Source organism: Neltuma alba, unplaced genomic scaffold, assembly GCF_004799145.2.
Source record: "Neltuma alba isolate B1F8T4 unplaced genomic scaffold, ASM479914v2 tig00006209_pilon, whole genome shotgun sequence".
In the NCBI taxonomy this organism is placed as follows: Eukaryota; Viridiplantae; Streptophyta; class Magnoliopsida; order Fabales; family Fabaceae; genus Neltuma; species Neltuma alba.
This window is the reverse complement of record NW_021634390.1, coordinates 6,933-26,398: the sequence shown is the minus strand read 5'-3', so window position 1 is coordinate 26,398 and position 19,466 is coordinate 6,933. Positions and strand designations below refer to the sequence as shown.

At 35.8% G+C, this 19,466-nt stretch overlaps 3 protein-coding genes across 3 annotated transcripts; all 3 read left to right on the top strand.

Moving 5' to 3' along the window:
- The first annotated feature begins 568 nt into the window (after positions 1-568).
- On the top strand, positions 569-1,531 carry LOC114749876 (uncharacterized). Its single transcript, XM_028938417.1, has one exon. It carries the CDS (start codon positions 569-571, stop codon positions 1,529-1,531), a length of 963 nt encoding a protein of 320 aa, XP_028794250.1.
- A 9,098-nt stretch (positions 1,532-10,629) lies between these two features.
- On the top strand, positions 10,630-12,078 carry LOC114749875 (pentatricopeptide repeat-containing protein At1g12300, mitochondrial-like). The gene has a single exon (XM_028938416.1). The coding sequence runs from the start codon at positions 10,630-10,632 to the stop codon at positions 12,076-12,078; it is 1,449 nt and encodes a 482-aa protein (XP_028794249.1).
- Positions 12,079-16,811: 4,733 nt separating this feature from the next.
- On the top strand, positions 16,812-18,564 carry LOC114749871 (pentatricopeptide repeat-containing protein At1g12775, mitochondrial-like). The gene is made up of 2 exons (XM_028938410.1): positions 16,812-18,048; positions 18,206-18,564. Exons 1-2 carry the CDS (start codon positions 16,812-16,814, stop codon positions 18,217-18,219), a joined length of 1,251 nt encoding a protein of 416 aa, XP_028794243.1. The 3' UTR covers positions 18,220-18,564.
- The last annotated feature ends 902 nt before the right edge of the window (positions 18,565-19,466 follow it).

Genomic DNA, 19,466 nt, shown 5'->3' with positions numbered 1-19,466 from the left:
TTGGAGGGCACTTTGTAAAGACCTCAGAAGGGAAATTCATTTATGAAGGGGGCATCATTATTGGAAGATTGATTAGAGAAGGGATGACATATGAAGAACTACAATGCATGGTAGCTCATGATGCGTGACCAGGGGCTTATGAATATAAAATGAAGCACATAGTTAGCTTTGACCGGGACACATTCTTGGATCTTGTTGATGATATTGGTGTTGGACAAGTAATTGAGTACAACAATAGTAGTGGCCATGTTTATGTTTGTGAGAATGAGAAAGACTTCACACAAGTGTCACAGCTGGACAGTGTACAAGAGTAAGTTGTTTTCAACTGGTTTTATTAAGATTGTGTGTAGGATAAGAAATCTGTCCAATTTTGATAAATTGAACCGTAATACTCAATAGCTGTATTTGTTTATGCAGGTTAGATGATTTGGTTGGCCCTTGTGGAATGTCAGTATCTCCAATTGAATTGGATCTAGACACAGACAACATAAACATATCTCCTATACAAGATGTGCCAACACTGATATGAAGTGTAGGTATGGAAATGTTGCCAACCCCAATAGCAGTAATGAATTTATCAAAGTGGGCAAATTTGTTGATGTCAAAAGGGCAAACCTCTGTTAGTGCTGAACATTTTAGAGAGGCATTATATAAGTATAGCCTTACACACAACTTTGGTTACCGGTATGTAAAGAATAATAGGCATAAGATGATTGTGAAGTGCTGTGTAGATGGTTGTCCCTGGGAAATTTCAGCATATGGTGTAGATGAGAAGAATGGATTCCTAGTTGTGAGAAGATTTAATAGTGAACACTTGCATTATGCACAAGACAACTTAGTTGTCCCTCAGAGAAAGAGGTGGAAACTTGCTTCAGTAGTCATAATGGATGAGTTGATTTCTTGCATGCACAAAGCTCCAAATGACATTAGACGGGATTTGGAAAGAGAGTATGGATTGAGCCTCAACTACCAACAAGCATATAGGGCGAAAGAGAAAGCATTGGCAAAAATTCATGGTTGTCCGCAGGAGTCTTATATGCTAATCCCTTGGATATGTGAAAGGCTAAAAGAAAGTGATCCAGAAACGGTAGCAAAGTGGGTTGCATCATCAGATAATAGATTTCAAGCCGTATTTCTTGCATATGGTTGCTGTGTAGAAGGGTTTTTGAAAGGTGGTAGACCTATATTATATGTAGATAGATGCCACTTGAGTAGTCCGTACAAAGGTACGTTATTGAGAGCACAAGTGTATGACATGGATAATGAATTATTCCCACTTGCATATGTGATTATTGGAGGTGAGACGCTTGATGATTGTGCATGGTTTCTTGGTAACATAAAGGATATTACGGGATCATTAGAAGTGACAATAGTATCAGATAGACACAACTCAATAAAAGGTGCAGTGCAAGCCGTGTTTAGAAGAGATCGACATGCTTTTTGCTACCCTTATGTGAAGGAGAATTACAGTGCTAAGTTCTTAAAGATAACCAGGGGAAAGAGGAGGACCAGACAAAGGAAGTTGCACTAAAATTACTTGATTCTATTGCATACGCAAGACTTGATGGAGACTTTGATCGCAGTATGAAAAAGCTAATGGGATTTTGTCCAGAATTGGGACAATGGCTTCAAACAAATGGAGATATTGAGTGTTGGGCACAAAGAAAATTTTCTTACAAGAGGTGGGACAATATCACAACAAATCTAGCTGAATCCTTTAATGCTTGGCTTGTTGGTGAGAGGAAGCACAACATAGTTGTCTTGATACATGAGCACAGGGAAAAATTGGCAAACAAGATGTACCACAGCAAAGAAGCCATGAAGAATTAGACCAGTGGTGTGGGACCTAATATATAGGAAAAGTTGATGGATCATGTGGTCAGATCAGAAAGAATGGATGTGCAAGATTATGGAATGAACAATTTTAGGGTCAGATGGGGAAACCTAGATGTGCGGGTAAATCTTGTGTTACGTGAATGCACCTGTAAAGGTTGGCAAATGTGCTGCAATCAAGAAGGTATATGGTAATATATATGCATATGTCGAGGATTGCTTTTTACTCTCAGCCTAAAAGAAACTTTATGGCAGACTCATGATTCCAATTGAGACTCATGACATCCTTAAGCCAGATTCCCTTCGATATGAAGATTACTCGTCCACCATCTTCCTACAACCACCATTGACAGCTTGTCGTATTGGAAGACCCAGAGTTAGGAGGATTGAATCACAATTGCAACAGAAGAAACTGTATCAATGCTCAGGATGTGGTGAAGTTGGTCACACTAGAAAGACTTGCAGAAACCCGAACCCTAAGTGACTTTGTTGCTGAAAATAGTCTTTTATTTTTTTGGTTCAATACACAGCTACTTTTGTACATAAATGAGCCCCACTATGTAGCTATGACAACCCATTTTGATTTTTTTGTGGTGGGTTGGATTATATTTTGTATAGTGCTGTCAATAGTTGAAAAATTTTATGACAGTAGGTGACTATAGCTATCCCAGGTTATGTTAGGCTGTAATCTGTCCACATGCAAATGGACTATTTTTAGTTGTAAATATATGTATGTTGCAAATTGTGTAATGTCACTTGCAAACGGGCTCTCTCCTACTTGTCCACTGACAAATAGTTTCTTCATCAGGTAAAGGTTGTCATATGTAAATGGACTGATTACGGTTGTGAATATATGTATGTATGTTGCCAATTGTCTAATGTCACTTGCAAATGGTATAAGGAACCACACTTGGACACCTTCTCCAGGTGAATCAGTCTACCTGAAAATAGATTATTTTTAGTTGTAAATATATGTCGGTGTGTTGCAAATTGTGTAATGTCACTTGCAAACGAGCTCTCCCCTACCTATCCACTAACGGATAGCTTCTTCAAGTGAGGGGCCATCACATGTAAATGGACTGATTACAATTGTGAATATATGTATGTGTGTTGCTAATTGTCTAATGTCACTTGCAAATGGTATATGGAACCACACTTGGACACCTTCTCTAGGTGAATCAGTCCACATGCAAATGGACTATTTTTAGTTGTAAATATATGTAGGTGTGTTGCGAATTGTGTAATGTCACTTGCAAACGGGCTCTCTCCTACCTATCCACTGACAGAGAGCTTCTTCAGGTGAGAGTCGTCACATGTAAATGGATTGATTACAGTTGTGAATATATGTATGTGTATTGCCAATTGTCTAATGTCACTTGCAAATGGTATACGAAACCACACTTGGACACCTTCTCCAGGTAAATCAGTCCACATGCAAATGGACTATTTTTAGTTGTAAATATATGCAGGTGTGTTGCGAATTGTGTAATGTCACTTGCAAACGAGCTCTCTCCTACCTGTCCACTGACGGACAGCTTCTTCAGGTGAGGGTCGTCACATGTAAATGGACTGATTACAGTTGTGAATATATGTATGTGTGTTGCCAATTGTCTAATGTCACTTGCAAATGGTATACGAAACCACACTTAGATACCTTCTCCAGGTAAATCAGTCCACATGCAAATAGACTATTTTTAGTTGTAACTATATGTACCTATGTTGCAAATTGTCTAGTGTCATTTGCAAATAGGCCCTCGCACACCTGTTCACTCACGAACACCTCCTTCAGTACGAGTAGGTCACATGCAAATGGACTATTTTATAGTTGTGAAAATATGCATGTATGGTGCGAATTGTCTAGTCCCACTTGCAAATGGGCTCTCCCACAGTTAAGTCGGACACATGCATCAGGTGAATCAGTCCACATCTGAAGCCAGGTATGTGTCTTGCAAATTAGCTAGTCCCCCTTGCAAATGTGAATGGACTGATTCCACGTGTGAATATAGGTATGTCTGTTACAAATTGGCTAGTTCCCCTTGCACATGTGCTCTCCCCCACTTGTTCCATCACGGACACATGTTTCAGCTGAACCAGTCCACATGTGAATGGACTGATTCCACATGTGAAGCCAATTATGTGTCTTGCAAATTGGCTAGTCCCCCTTGCAACCAGACACCCTGTTCAGGTCAAGGATGGCACATGTAAATGGATTGATTCCAGTTGTGAATATATTTATCGGAGTTGCAAATTCCCTAGTTCCACATGGAAATGGACACCTTATTCAGGTGAAGGAGGGCACTTGTATATTTAAGAGGACACGTTATTCAGCTGATGAACGACACTTGTGAATGGTCTAATTGTTGTTGTTAACTTATTTGTCTCTCTTACAAATTGTCTAATCGTTCGTGCAAAGGTCTAATCCTTAATGTAGGTTGTTCAGTTGGAAATGGACGAACATTTGGTGTTAATTCCTGTTTTGTTGTTGCAAATTCCCTAATTTCTGTTGTCAACCGTACATCTAATGAAAGTAAACAAGTAGTGATAATATGAATCCATCAAAACAGACTTTATTAACTTCTTTTGTATGCACAACATTTAAGTCCACATAAAGTGTTCACAACAACAATTACAGTGCTTATCAACAAAAACTACAAGGTAGGAATTTGATCAGTTATCGCTTTCTCTTGCGTTGTTTGTTAATTTGGTCAAGGTGTTTGGCAACAGCATCTAACTTGATATTTCTTTTATGAGTCACGAGCTACCACAACAGCTCACACCGTATAGATGTGTATTGATCCTATGGGACAACAATAACTGTTCTCAGTAAGTTGATACAAATGCATGATGTCATTAACATATAATTCAACACCTACTGCTGTATAATAAGGCATGGTGAATAGAACTCCATCCTTCTCTTGTGGGTCGGGCCATTCTCTTAGATATGTGATGACATGAACCCCACAATCATCACTGAAAAAATGAACACATCATTATGTTGGCTTATTTATGTAAATTATAATTTATGACAAATAACTTACAGTGAATAAAAGACTCACGTATTGTCTTGAACATGAACCGTGGGATACAACATGTCATTGTTTGAATTTGGGTTGGCCAAAGCCTCCAGCTCAAGCTTCACTCTCTGTAGTATTTCAATGAAATGTGCCCTCTACACAATTACAAATGATTATCACACAGGGGATACTATGGTTGTCCACAAAAGTAGCAGAATAATCACAACACTTACAAAAGTTTGCGCCATCATTTGCTGCCCTTTTAATGCTGGATCAGACTTATTCTTCTTCTTTTGGTGCTTCATTGTATCCTCACTACCACGTAGAGAGTCCAGCACATAAAACTTTATTGTGCTCGATTCAAACACAAAGTAAAACCAATACAGTGCAAACACAACAGGTGCAAATATGTATTCACATTTAGCCAAATTGTATCCTAGGTGTTGGGGGAGTAGTTCTTTCAGATGTTTGTCCACTTGCCATGCTATGTGTTGCTACACCATCCTTGCCTATCACAACAGCAAATTGCACAGCAATACAAATTGTCAGTGAAGAAACTGTACTGATAACTTGATTGCACAATTTAAAGCATTGATCCATTAACAGGGGATAACACTAACCGTGAAATTTGCATCAAATATGTGTCTTTTAACCGCAGAGGCACTCTCCTGTTGGTCAGCATTCAAGGTGTGGGCAATCAGAGTCATGATTTGCAGAATAAAGGAGTAGGAAAATTAAATTAAAAATGTGGCACATTCCATATATGGCCACTTTGATGTAAATTGAACAGGTGCACGTACCCTGTTGCTTATCCACCTTCTAGGACCCAGTGCTTGTAGGTTTGCTCGTATTGCCAAATGCCCAAACATATCTACCATGACCCTACAACAAATATGAAAGTGAAAATAAGTAGTCAGTGTTGCATAGTAGTATTATTTACAGGCTGTCTTTTCTATAATAACTGACTATACTTACTCTTGAGCCTCATCTAGTTGACACCACTCAGTACACACAGCATAAAATGCATCCCTGTCACTCATTTTCACCTTTCTGCCATAAGTAGACATGTAAGGAGATTTAACTATTGGGAGTTTACGTCTACTTGACCTCCTTATGGGTAGTTGCACTACTTTGCCCACCATTTTCCCTTCTTCAGTTTCAGTTGCCTGTTCATCTTCAGTATCCTTTTCTACAGCTTCATCTTCTCTCACATTGTCATTCTCGTCTTCATCTTCCTCTTCTTCTTCTTGCTATTCATCATCATGCGATTTGTCACTACTTTCATGTGTTTCTCCACCCTTTACAATCATAACTTTATCAAGTTATGGCCGCTCATTTTCATCCTCCTCAGTGTGGTATTCTTTTCCTTCTTCTTCATTGCCTCCTCGGTTAAGAATTTTTTTTTTGCAGCTTGACTAATTCATCACAAACAAAGTTTTGAATTTGGGCCATCTCATTGTTCAATGTGTTGTTGAAATTGACCCAAAACTCCTTAATGTCCTGCACATTGTAAATGTATGTCATCAAACAGATATTAAGTCTGACCAACAGACATTACCACATTGGCATTACTCACTGGATGATGGAAACTTCTGTTGCTCCCCGGTTGTGTTGACTCATTCACTTCAGCAGTGGGTGGATTGTAGAAAATGCCATGTCAAATCTCCTTTTCCGCGTCAATTCTACTCTTCATAGCCTTATCATCCCAATGTCTGACGGCGTCTTTGTCTTTTGGTTCACCTCCCTGCAGAGGGAACCTGTGTAGGAAGTACAGCTATAGAGAAAGAAAAAATATGACTCAAAAATCAAATTACATAATACATTAACAGTTTAATGGTCAAACCATATCCAACAAGGCATATTTTGTAAGGAAATATGTAAGTACCAATAAAAAGTAGATGCACCCTCCAACAATTCTGGCACTCTCGGTCTGTCCTTCCTTATTGCTCCTATTGTACCGTTTAATTTCTTCACTGAGCTCGTCAAGCACAAAGGAAGCCCAGTCAAAATTTTGCCAGTTATTTGCTGTGTAGGCCATTACTTTTAGCACCTTCTCACTCACACTTGCACTTCCCGTGAGACAAAGAAGAGTGCCCACTGTGAAAAGAACAAAATAGAATTTAAAGTTTCCATCTTCTTCATCACTCTTTATCTTCTCCGCAATTTGAGAATATGTCAGTGGAGTATAGTCCTTCTTCAGCTCATTTACTTCATCCTTGAAGCCATCCAACTTCACTTTGGAGCCCTTATCTGGTAACCCAAGAACCCTCCTAACATCTGTACCAGTTACCTTCTTTGTCTTCCCCCTTATGGTGATTTGTTTATTTGGGGGGTCATATGCATGAATCAACTCCAGACATAAATCTCTAGGCAGCTTATTCAAAGTAATACCAAGAAGATGACCAAACCCCTTTTCTTCTACCTTGCGCTTTAAATTTTCTTTACCATTTATAAAGTTTGCTACTTCCTTGAATTTTGTGGGGGAGCACCGAGTAGAAAATGGGGACACATATTTCTCCTTCTTCTTCTTCTTCTTCTTCTCTTCTATCAGTTGTTGCTCCTTCTTCCTGTACGGCTCCCTGTCAGCATCACTCATCTCCTTCCAAATTGCTGAAGCCACATCTGTGATTGCTTTCATATTTCCATGCATCTCCTGCTTCTTTTGCTCCCAATATTCTCCCTTGAATACTTTCCAGCCGGTAACTTGTGCATCCTTTTTTTCCCATCTTATTCCTTTATCCAATAATCACAAAGTCATTAGTTAGTAGATTAAACAGCACTTCAAAATTCATACCATCCAACATTTCTTGTTACATAAACCCGAAAATTGTATACACACTAATTGTTATTGTTAAATCCTTAACTTTACTTGTCATACGATAGGATATCAAATTGTTACATGCAGGTTAACTAGATAATGACACCATTCTTCATGTAAATTAGCTAACATTCATTGTCAGGCCGTAAAAGATCAGATTCCAACTAACACGAAATTATGCAACAGAGGTGGTTAATTAACTACTTTTTCATGCCAATTTCCTAACTTTCACACTCCAACACAGATCAAACAATTATACCGAAGAATAGTGGAAATTCAGCTAATTACTCGTGTCAATTGCCTAATTTTCTCTGTAAGGCCACTGCAAACCAGATTCCCACAAACATGCAATTATGCAACAGAGGTGGTTAATTAACTAATTGTTGAGGTAAATTTCCTAACTTTCAGAGTCCAACACGCATCAAACAGTTACACATAAGCTAAGTGGAAATTCAGCTCACTAGTGGTGTCAATGGCCTAATTTTCCCTATGAGGCAACTACACACCAAATTCCCACAAACTTAGTGGGTAATTTACTGATTCTCCATGCAAATTGCCTAACTTGATAGATTCCACGAAATATGAAACCGTTAGACAGGAGCTAGGCGGATAATCCCCTAAATCCTTGTGTCAATTGACTAATTTCTCCTGTGAGGCCCACTACGGATCACATGCCAACAAACATGAAATTTTGAATTGCAAGTTGTTACTTTATTGATTGTTCATGTAAATTTTCTAACTTCCAGAGTCCAACACACATCAAGCAGTTACACAGAAGTTAAGTGGAAATTCAGCAAATTGCTCGTGTCAATTGCCTAATTTTCCCTGTGAGGCCACTGCAAACCAGATTCCCACAAACATGCAATTATGCAACAGAGGTGGTTAATTAACTAATTATTGAGGTAAATTTCCTAACTTTCAGAGTCCAACACGCATCAAACAGTTACACATAAGCTAAGTGGAAATTCAGCTTACTGGTGGTGTCAATTGCCTAATTTTCCCTTTGAGGTAACTGCACACCAAATTCCCACAAACTTAGTGGTAATTTACTAATTCTCCATGCAAATTGCCTAACTTGACAGATTCTACGAAATATGAAACCGTTAGACAGGAGCTAGCTGATAATCCCCTAAATCCTCGTGCCAATTGACTAATTTCTCCTGTGAGGCCCACTACGGATCACATGCCAACAAACATGAAATTTTGAATTGCAAGTTGTTACTTTACTGATTGTTCATGTAAATTTCCCAACTTCCAGAGTCCAACACACATCAAGCAGTTACACAGAAGCTAAGTGGAAATTCAGCTAATTGCTCATGTCAATTGCCTAATTTTCCTTGTGAGGCCACTGCAAACCAGATTCCCACAAACATAGTGGGTAATTTATTGATTCTCCATGTAAATTGCCTAACTTGACAGATTCCCGGAAACATGAAACCGTTTGACAGAAGCTAACTGGATAAACCCCTAATTCCTCATGTCAATTGCCTAATTTTCCTTGTGAGGCCACTACAGATCAGATTCCAACAAACATAGCTAGTAATTTATTGATTCTTCATGTAAATTGCCTAACTTGACAGGTATATGCAAACATGAGGTTGTCACATGCAACTGGTTAGTCAACTAATTCTTCACGTCAATTGACTAACTCCTATTGTTAGCCCACAAAATCTCACATTCCAACAATCAACAGGATAAACCAAACAAAACAAACTCATTTGCCTAATCCATACGACAACATTTGCCCCTCCCAATTCTTTTCTTAATTCCTGCAAAATGCCTACAAACACTATAGCAATAAAGTTAACTACCAACACTAATTTTTCCCTAAATAATTAATAACTTTCTTACTTAGCTCCCACACAAACTCTTCATGTTACACTCACAAGCCTTCGCTCACTAAATCAGGAGCATTTGCTAAAGGGCAGTAGGGGTGACGACCGAACACTATGTGACACATTGGTAATCATTCCTAGGTTAGAACCTAAATGTCGTTACCAAACACACCCACCATTCAGTGGGTCATTCCTCCTTAACCTACCATGAAAACAGAATCGAAGAAATCTACTGCATTTAATGGGGACCGCGAAGCTTACCAAAGGAAATCAGTGACTTCTTCTCGCCCTGCTTCTTCCTTCTTTGTCGATAGCCTTGTGAGTTTCCTATTTTGTCGGCCTCTTCTTATTCTCCTTCAGCTTCTAGTGACTACCACGAACCCGCAGATTGAAGCTAATGGAATTTTTGGGAGCCACGTCGAACACTTTTCACAGATTGCGAGAGGCAAGAATCTTCCCACAGAGGTAGCACGTTCGCAGTCGGGAGAGGGCAGATTTTTCGCAGAGTGGTAGCACGTCCGCAGACCGGGAGACGCTACAGTTTTCCCAGAGTGGTTGCACGTTCGCAAATCAGGAGAGGGAAGAGTTTTCGCACAGTGGGATCACGTTCGCATAGAGAGAGAGCGGGAGGACTTTTGACCGTCGCTTTTTTGCCTCATTTTCAAATTTCAGAGGAAGTAAAATGAGGGGCAATGGCATCATTTCGTTTGTGAAATTAATATCAGATTGGCCCCTTGGTCCTGCAGTGAGGTTTTAGAAAGTTCTGGGGCTTTTTGACATTAATTGTATTCTGCGGTCCTTCAGTGAAATTCTCCCAAAAAGAAAAGGGCGCCCTAGATTCATCCTCCCGAGTTCAGACTTCCCCCTCAAAAGGCCGTCTCTCGCTGAAATCTCATTTTGCTATGTGAAGATGTTGCTCTCTCAAGCTACAAGGTACGCCTTCCTTCAGTTTCCTCTCTTTCTTCCATCATCTTCTTCTCGCTTCCTTATCCATTTACCTCATACCTTTTGTCTCAACTTCCTCCTACATTCCCATTCTTCAAATTTTAATGACATCACAGATGTGGTTGATTCATTCAATCGGACGCTTTGTAAGCGTCCCCCTCCCTTCATCTTTGAAATTAACAAAATGTTGGGGGCCATTGCCAAAATGAAGCGTTATCCCACCGTTATTTCTCTTTGTTCTCAGGTGCAGTTGAAGGGTTTCACTCCGTCTTTAGCTTTTCTAGCTATTTTGATCAACTGTTACGGCCACGTGGGTCAGATGAATTGTGCTTTCTCCGTATTGGGGAAGATTTTTAAGATGGGTTTTCAACCGAATACTATAACTTTAACTACACTATTGAAGGGACTCTGTATCAACAACATGATTGGGGAAGCATTGGATTTCCACGATGAGGTAATTGCAAAAGGATATTTTTTGGATGAAGTTAGTTACGGCACAATAATCAATGGATTATGTAAGGTGGGGAAAACCAGATGTGCTGTCAAATTACTCCAGAAGCTGCGTGGACTTGGAATGAAGGCTGACGTAGTTATGTACAGCACAGTCATGGATGGTCTTTGTAAAGAGGGATTTGTGAGAGAGGCACTTGATTTGTTCTCAGAAATGATTGACAATGGAATATTTCCCGATACTATTGCATACACCACTCTCGTGGATGGATTCTGCAAAATCCAGCAATGGGAAGAAGTTACTGAATTGCTCAATGATATGTTTCGAGGAGGTATCAACATGGATCTGACCACCCTTACTACATTCGTGGATGCATTTTGTAAAGAAGGAAGGATCATAGAAAGTCAAGTTATGTTTGCCAAAATCATGAAGTATGGTCATAAGCCTAATGTCATTTCCTATAACAGCTTAATGAGTGGATATTTTAAGGTCAATAATGTAAAGGAAGCAATTGAAGTATTTAATAAAATGATTAAAAGTGGTTTGAGGCCAAATGTGTTGAGTTATAACGTTTTGATTGATGGGTGTTGTAAGAATAAAAGATTGGATGAGGCCATGTATCTCTTTAAGAAAATGCGTTCAAGAAATTTGGTTCCCAGCACAGCAAGTTATAATTGTCTGATTGACGGCTTTTGCAAAGCAGGAAGAATCTCATTTGCTCGTGATCGTCTTGTTGAGATGCATCACAGAGGTCATCCTCCTAAAATAATCACTTATAATATCTTGATACATGCATTATGTAAAAGGCAGGATATTGATCGAGGAATTGCATTATTTCAACATATTGTCGAAAAGAATATTCAACCTACGGTTCGCACTTACAATATTCTCATGGATGGTTTGTGCACTAGTGGAAGATTAAATAAGGCAAGAGAGATTTTTCAATATCTTTTGATGGAAGGTCGGCATCTAGATGCTCTGTCCTATGCTATTATGATCAAAGGACTTTGTAAAGAGGGTTTGTTTGACGAGGCAAAGGCCCTCCTTGATAAAAAAATGGAAGACATCGACTGCATCCTAGACACGCCAACTTTTACAGTTATTATTGGACATCTTATTGATAAAAATGAGGATGATGAGGCAGAGAAGCTTCTTCATAAGATGATTTCTAAGGGTCGTTAAAATGAAACAAGGTGAGACCCTCTAATGTTTGTTTGTTATTGAAGTTGTTGTATCTTACTACTGTTGATGTTCTGTTTAAGCCATATGTTTAGCTAATTTATTTTGACTCTGTTCCATTATCATTGTGAAGTTTTTGTCTTAACATGGCGTTCTTCTTTCTTCCTTAATGGCCCAATTCTAATTTTTTTTATGTTGAAAGCTATTTTTGTCAGCAAACTTATTTTCTCTTTGTTCAATTACCCTATATAATCTAGTTGAGGGTCTCTGTTTTATGTTTAAAGTTAATTTCTTATGATTGAATTGCAAAATTTAATCCGGCTCATCATGACTAGCTACAAAACTGAATTCCCTCTTTCCCGTCTGTGAAATATCCATCCTTTGATTTAAATTTTGCTATTAATTAGCTATGACGCATTGTGGTTTAATAACTTTTACCTTGACTGAAGAGTTTTTAGTGGAAAATTTGCACTTCCATCAGCCAATATATTTTGCTATGACATTTTAAGATTGTTGTTTAAATTGAGAGCCCTTGCTATTGTTTAATTTCTACGAGCCAAGTAATGAATTCTTTCAAACGAAACTATCTGTATAATTGCCGTTCTGATGTACAAGTTTTTAATTATATCTTGCATCAATCTATGTACTCCTAACCAGAAGCTTAAAGGTTGATTGTTCCAAGTGCAAAATCTTATCCTTTTGTTTCCCTTATGAAGGACTTTAGCAAGCAAATTTCTTTTGCATATGTTCTTTAAGGTTCACTAAGTTGCACGAACACACTTGAGTTCCGGAATTCTCTATAATATACATGCAAGTTCAAATGAGATTGTCTACTTCCATTGGCATGAAGTTTCTCTTGCTTTTGATCTTAACTTCATGTGTATCAAATCCCGATATTTTATTTGGCATTAACTTTCTAGCTTCATGTTGGAGATTGCTGAGTTTTAGATTAGATAAATGCTTGGTCATACATTATTAGCATAGTCACTTAACTGATATTAGGTTCAGATTTTTTTTTTAAAAAAAATAATTTTGGCAATGTACAATCTGAAATTAACAAGTTTAGGCATTGGTTTTTTGTTTTTCCTTTTTGATTGATGACATGTATTCTTTTCAAAATAATTATATTTAAGATATAGTTGCGCATTAAATATGAACATATTTCTTAGTAGGGATTCAAATATTAGTTTGTTATATTTTTTTTTTTAATGAAACATCAGGGTATCCACCGGCGGACCCGGTAACTAATCCCTTCGCTGGCTTGTAGGCACCTCAATGGGTGGGACAGTTGGCCCGGGGTTAGTTTGTTATGTTATTAGGGACTAGTTCTTTCTACTTACAACATGACCAACTAAATGTAATTTTTTTTTTTAGAAAAAATTGTTTGCAGGTTTTTGAATCCTAATTGTTAGTAAGTTCTTTAAAAGAAAAACAATTTTTTTTTTTTCGTTTTTGCTGTTTGAAATTGATCAGTGAACACCCAATATATTTCCATCAATGGGTGTATCAAAGGGTGTTGTAAACTTGTGAAACTGCGCAAGGAACATGAATTTTTCATCGACATATTATGAAGTCCAAATTAAAATCAAGATATTATTATGTTATCCCACTTTATAAATAACTAATTATGCAACTTTCAAAGATTGAATCTATATTCAGCATCCCCAAGGTTTATATTTAGAAAAAAATAATATTAATTAATAATTGATAGTATTAATACGTTATTAGAAATGACAATTAATTATAGCAATATATGGTATGACCATTCAACAAAAAATTTGATACAGGCATGATCAATAATGAATGAGGTGGATTTGCAAAATCTGAATTTATAATAATATCTCATAATTTATATCTGAAAACTAAATATTAATCAATAATTAATAATTTTATTGTATCGTGGCAATAAATTAATAATATCAATAATTGATATAGTTATTCATTAAAAGATAATAATTGATGCACAAACAAAACCTATATTTAGTATAAGTGATTATATAACTATGAGCAATGCAAAATTTTCAGCTTAGTTCAAATCTGTAGTAAATTTGATGGATTTGTTTTATTAATATTTTGCTTCATATAACACTCTTACGATTTGTTGGAGGAAAAAACACTCTTAAATTCTATTTGTAAGCCTTATCAATTGGTTGTTAATGAACAGGACTGTTATAAAAGTTTAATAAAGGAAGCATTTATAATTAATTTTTAAAATGTCATTATCTATCTATAATGGCCTTTTCCATTCTCTCCTCTTCATGAACTATATCAGCGAATCAGTCATGAGCCGCTCAACCTTTTCTTTTAAATTCCTTGACAAAATAATAACTAATTTTAAAAATATTTACTACAAAAATTATTAAATAATAATTATTTGTGAAATCATCAAAATTAATTTCTCAAACACTCACAACCATTGATCTATTAAAGTCATTATGTTATATAATGCAACAACTTATATGTGTAATAAACAGAGCTCCCTAAGTTTGATGGAAAACATTACAATTGTTCTTTTTTCTTATACACCAAATTACAATTGTTCATCTAAATAAAAATTCACAAGTTATGATTTACATTAACAACTAATAAAAAAATTTACAAGTATTAATAGATGAATTTATAAATGTATATATGCATTTAATAATATTATTAAAGTTTTTTTACGTGTAGAATAATTAAGTTATGAGTTGGAGGGATGATGATTTTTTTAATAAAAAATTTGATAACATAAAAACTTAATTTTAAACGAGTCAAAAATTTAAGAAACCAAATTATAAAAGCTAAAATTTAATTGAATTTTTCAAAGTCATACTTAAGAAACCAAGTTATAAATGACTAAATAAGTTAAAAATTGAAGTAACATAAGAATAATTTTTTCAAAATTCTATTGCATCCAAATTCAAATGGGATTGGAATAGTGAGAATCAAGGAAAAATATTAAAAATATATACAATGAAAAACAACTAAAAAACTAATTAGAATAGATATTTCAGTTTAAAAAATAATCAATTACTTAACATAAATTACAAAGCACAAGAAAGTAATATAAATAGATAAAAAGAAAAACGACAGAAAATTCTTGTTGAATTTCAAAATAACAAATAAATAATTTTGACATTTAAAACTCTACAAGAATAATTAGCACCACCTATTTATTAATACCTCAGATTTTAATTATAAGATCTTGTTTGTAATTTACAAACGCGGTCTTATAATTGGGACTGTAGGTAGTTTTTTTTTCAAAACCTTATTTATCATTGAGAAAAATAACAGGTATTTTGTGGTATTTTTTTAAATAAAATTAATTTTTATTTATGTAATAAAAATAAAAATTTGTATCTTAATTTTTAAATTTACGAACAAGGTTTTATAATTAGGATTGGAGGTAGTATTTTTTTAAGAACCTTATTTATCATTGAGAAAAATAACAATTATTTTATGGTTTTTTAAATAAAATTAATTTTTATTTATGTATAAAAATAAATTTTATATCTTAATTTTTAAATAGCTTAACGAAGATTATATCAGTTAAACAATATTCAATGCATGATTTCATTAAATTGTTTGAATCAGCTTTTAAAAATGTTTTTTCATTTTACAAAAATTTTGAAATTAGAAATTCAACTCATAAGTTCAGGTTGAAAAAAAGAAAAGGGCGCCCTAGACCGCGTATGGCTTCTCTCCGCTGCGTCCTTTTCTCCGCTGCCCTCCTATACCTAAAACCACGACGTTTGGGTGGAAAATAGGGTTCAACGCTTCTTCCTTTCTTTTCTAATTAAGATTCATTGTCTTAAAATATTTTTAAAAAACACTCAATATTTTAAAATAATTTTTTGATATACTCAGAACCATAAAATATCTTTTCAATAACACTCAGTATTTCAAAAATACATTCAGCAGTTAGTGTTATTGGAACCCAAAATTATTTTAGGATACTAGTATACTACTGAAAAATGTACTAGGGTGCTTATTGTACTAAAAAAATTATTTTGAAACTCTGAATGCTCCTGAAAAAAACCTTTTGAGGGTGTTGAGTATATTTTTAGGATACTGAATGAATGTTATTAAAAAAAAAAAGTTTATGGGACTGCCAAAAATTATTTTAAGATATTAAAAGAATAATTTAGGATGCCAAAAAACGCCCCAAAGAAACGAAACACTTCAAAGCTAACCCATGTGCTTTTTTCTCCCACGTGTTTTTTAGCAATATCGTAAATTATTTTTTCAAGAACACCCCATATCCTAAAATAATTTTTTCAGTAATACTCGGTATCCTAAAAATATGCTCAACACTTTCAAATATTTTTTTCTAGGAGCATTTAGAGTTTTAAAATAATTTTTGTTATAATAAGCACCTTAAAATATTTTTTCAGTGGTATCCTAAATAATTTTGGGTTCCAATAACACTGAGTGCTAAGGGTATTTTTGAAATACTGAGTGTTATTGAAAAAATATTTTACGGTGCTGAGTATATAAAAAAATTATTTTAGAATATTAAGTGTTTTTTAAAAATATTTTAAGATAATGAATCTTTTTTAAAAAAAAAAAAAAAAGGAAAAAGAGGCATTGAACGCTATTTTCCACCCAAAACGTTGCAGGTTTAGGTATAGGAGGGCAGCGGAGAAAAGGACGCAGCGGAGAGAAGTCATACGCAGACCCCTGGATTCATCCTCCCGAGTTCGGACTTTACCCTCAAAAGGCCGTCTCTCGCTGAAATCTCATTTTGCTGTGTGAAGATGTTGCTCTCTCAAGCTACAAGGTACGCCTTCCTTCAGTTTCCTCTCTTTCTTCCATCATCTTCTTCTCGCTTCCTTATCCATTTACCTCATACCTTTTGTCTCGACTTCCTCCTACATTCCCATTCTTCAAATTCTAACGACATCACAGATGTGGTTGATTCATTCAATCGGACGCTTTGTAAGCGTCCCCCTCCCTCCATCTTTGCAATTGACAAAATGTTGGGGGCCATTGCCAAAATGAAGCATTATCCCACCGTTATTTCTCTTTGTTCTCAGGTGCAGTTGAAGGGTTTCACTCCGTCTTTAGCTTTTCTAGCTATTTTGATCAACTGTTACGGCCACGTGGGTCAGATGAATTGTGCTTTCTCCGTATTGGGGAAGATTTTTAAGATGGGTTTTCAACCGAATACTATAACTTTAACTACACTATTGAAGGGACTCTGTATCAACAACATGATTGGGGAAGCATTGGATTTCCATGATGAGGTAATTGCAAAAGGATATTTTTTGGATGAAATTAGTTACGGCATAATAATCAATGGATTATGTAAGGTGGGGAAAACCAGATGTGCTGTCAAATTACTCCAGAAGCTGCGTGGACTTGGAATGAAGGCTGACGTAGTTATGTACAGCACAGTCATGGATGGTCTTTGTAAAGAGGGATTTGTGAGAGAGGCACTTGATTTGTTCTCAGAAATGATTGACAATGGAATATTTCCCGATACTATCACATACACCACTCTCGTGGATGGATTCTGCAAAATCCAGCAATGGGAAGAAGTTACTGAATTGCTCAATGATATGTTTCGAAGAGGTATCAACATGGATGTGACCACCCTTACTACATTCGTGGATGCATTTTGTAAAGAAGGAAGGATCATAGAAAGTCAAGTTATGTTTGCCAAAATCATGAAGTATGGTCATAAGCCTGATGTCATTTCCTACAACAGCTTAATGAGTGGATATTGTAAGGTCAACTATGTAAAGGAAGCAATTGAAGTATTTAATAAAATGACTAAAAATGGTTTGAGACCAGATGTGTTGAGTTATAACATTTTGATTGATGGGTGTTGTAAGAATAAAAGATTGGATGAGGCCATGTATCTCTTTAAGAAAATGCGTTCAAGAAATTTGGTTCCCAGCACAGCAAGTTATAATTGTCTGATTGACGGCTTGTGCAAAGCAGGAAGAATCTCATTTGCTCGTGATCTTCTTGATGAGATGCATCACAGAGGTCATCCTCCTAACATAATCACTTATAATACCTTGATACATGCATTATGTAAAAGGCAGGATATTGATCGAGGAATTGCATTATTTCAACATCTTGTCGAAAAGAATATTCAACCTACGGTTCGCACTTACAATATTCTCATGGATGGCTTGTGCAGTAGTGGAAGATTAAATAAGGCAAGAGAGATTTTTCAATATCTTTTGATGGAAGGTCGGCATCTAAATGCTGTGTCCTATACTATTATGATCAAAGGACTTTGTAAAGAGGGTTTGTTTGACGAGGCAAAGGCCCTCCTTGACAATAAAATGGAAGACACCGACTACGTCCTAGACACGACAACTTTTACAGTTATTATTGGACATCTTCTTGATAAAAATGAGGATGATGAGGCAGAGAAGCTTCTTCGTAAGATGATTTCTAAGGGTCGTTAAAATGAAACAGGGTGAGACCCTCTATTGTTTGTTTGTTATTGAAGTTGTGTATCTTACTATTGTTGATGTTCTGTTTAAGCCATGTGTTTAGCTAATTATTTTGACTCTGTTCCATTATCATTGTGAAATTTTTGTCTTAACATGGCGTTCTTCTTTCTTCCTTAATGGCCCAATTCTAATTTGTTTTATGTTGAAAGCTATTTTTGTCAGCAAACTTAGTTTCTCTTTGTTCAATTACCCAATATAATCTAGTTGAGGGTCTCTGTTTTATGTTTAAAGTTACTTTCTTATGATTGAATTGCAAAATTTAATCCGGCTCATCATGACTAGCTACAAAACTGAATTCCCTCTTTCCCGTCTGTGAAATATCCATCCTTTGATTTAAATTTTGCTATTAATTAGCTATGACGCATTGTGGTTATTTTTAGTGTAATATTTGCACTTCCATTAGCCAATATATTTTGTTGTGACATATTAAGATTTTTGTTTAAATTGAGCCCTTGCTATTGTTTAATTTCTATGAGCCAAGCAATGAATTCTTTCAGATGAAACTAACCGTAAGATTGCCTTTCTGATGTGCAAGTTTTTAATTATATCTTGCATCATTCTATTTACTCCTAACCAGAAGCTGAAAGGGTTGATTGTTCCCAGTGCAAAATCTTATCCTTTTGATTCCCTTATGAAGGACTATAGCAAGCTTCTTTTGCATCTGTTCTTTTAGGTGCAACAGGTTGCACAAACGTACTTGAGTTTCTGAATTCTCTGTGGTATACATGCAAGTTCAAATAATACATACTTGAGAATTTCAAACCTACTTTATTAAGCCTTTAGAGAGCTATTAGTGGAACATGTATCATTCTCGTGATATTTTTTTGTGCTTCAAATTTATTGGAGGAATGACATTCGTAAACATCGATTAGACAGTTACAAATAGGAATCTCATTTATAAGCTGAGAGTTACTTTTCAAATTTGAATGTCTTGATTTT

Coding starts and splice junctions, on each gene's coding strand:
- LOC114749876 (XM_028938417.1), top strand. CDS start 569: ATGAATTTATCAAAGTGGGCAAATTTGTTGATGTCAAAAGGGCAAACC.
- LOC114749871 (XM_028938410.1), top strand. CDS start 16,812: ATGTTGCTCTCTCAAGCTACAAGGTACGCCTTCCTTCAGTTTCCTCTC.
- LOC114749875 (XM_028938416.1), top strand. CDS start 10,630: ATGTTGGGGGCCATTGCCAAAATGAAGCGTTATCCCACCGTTATTTCT.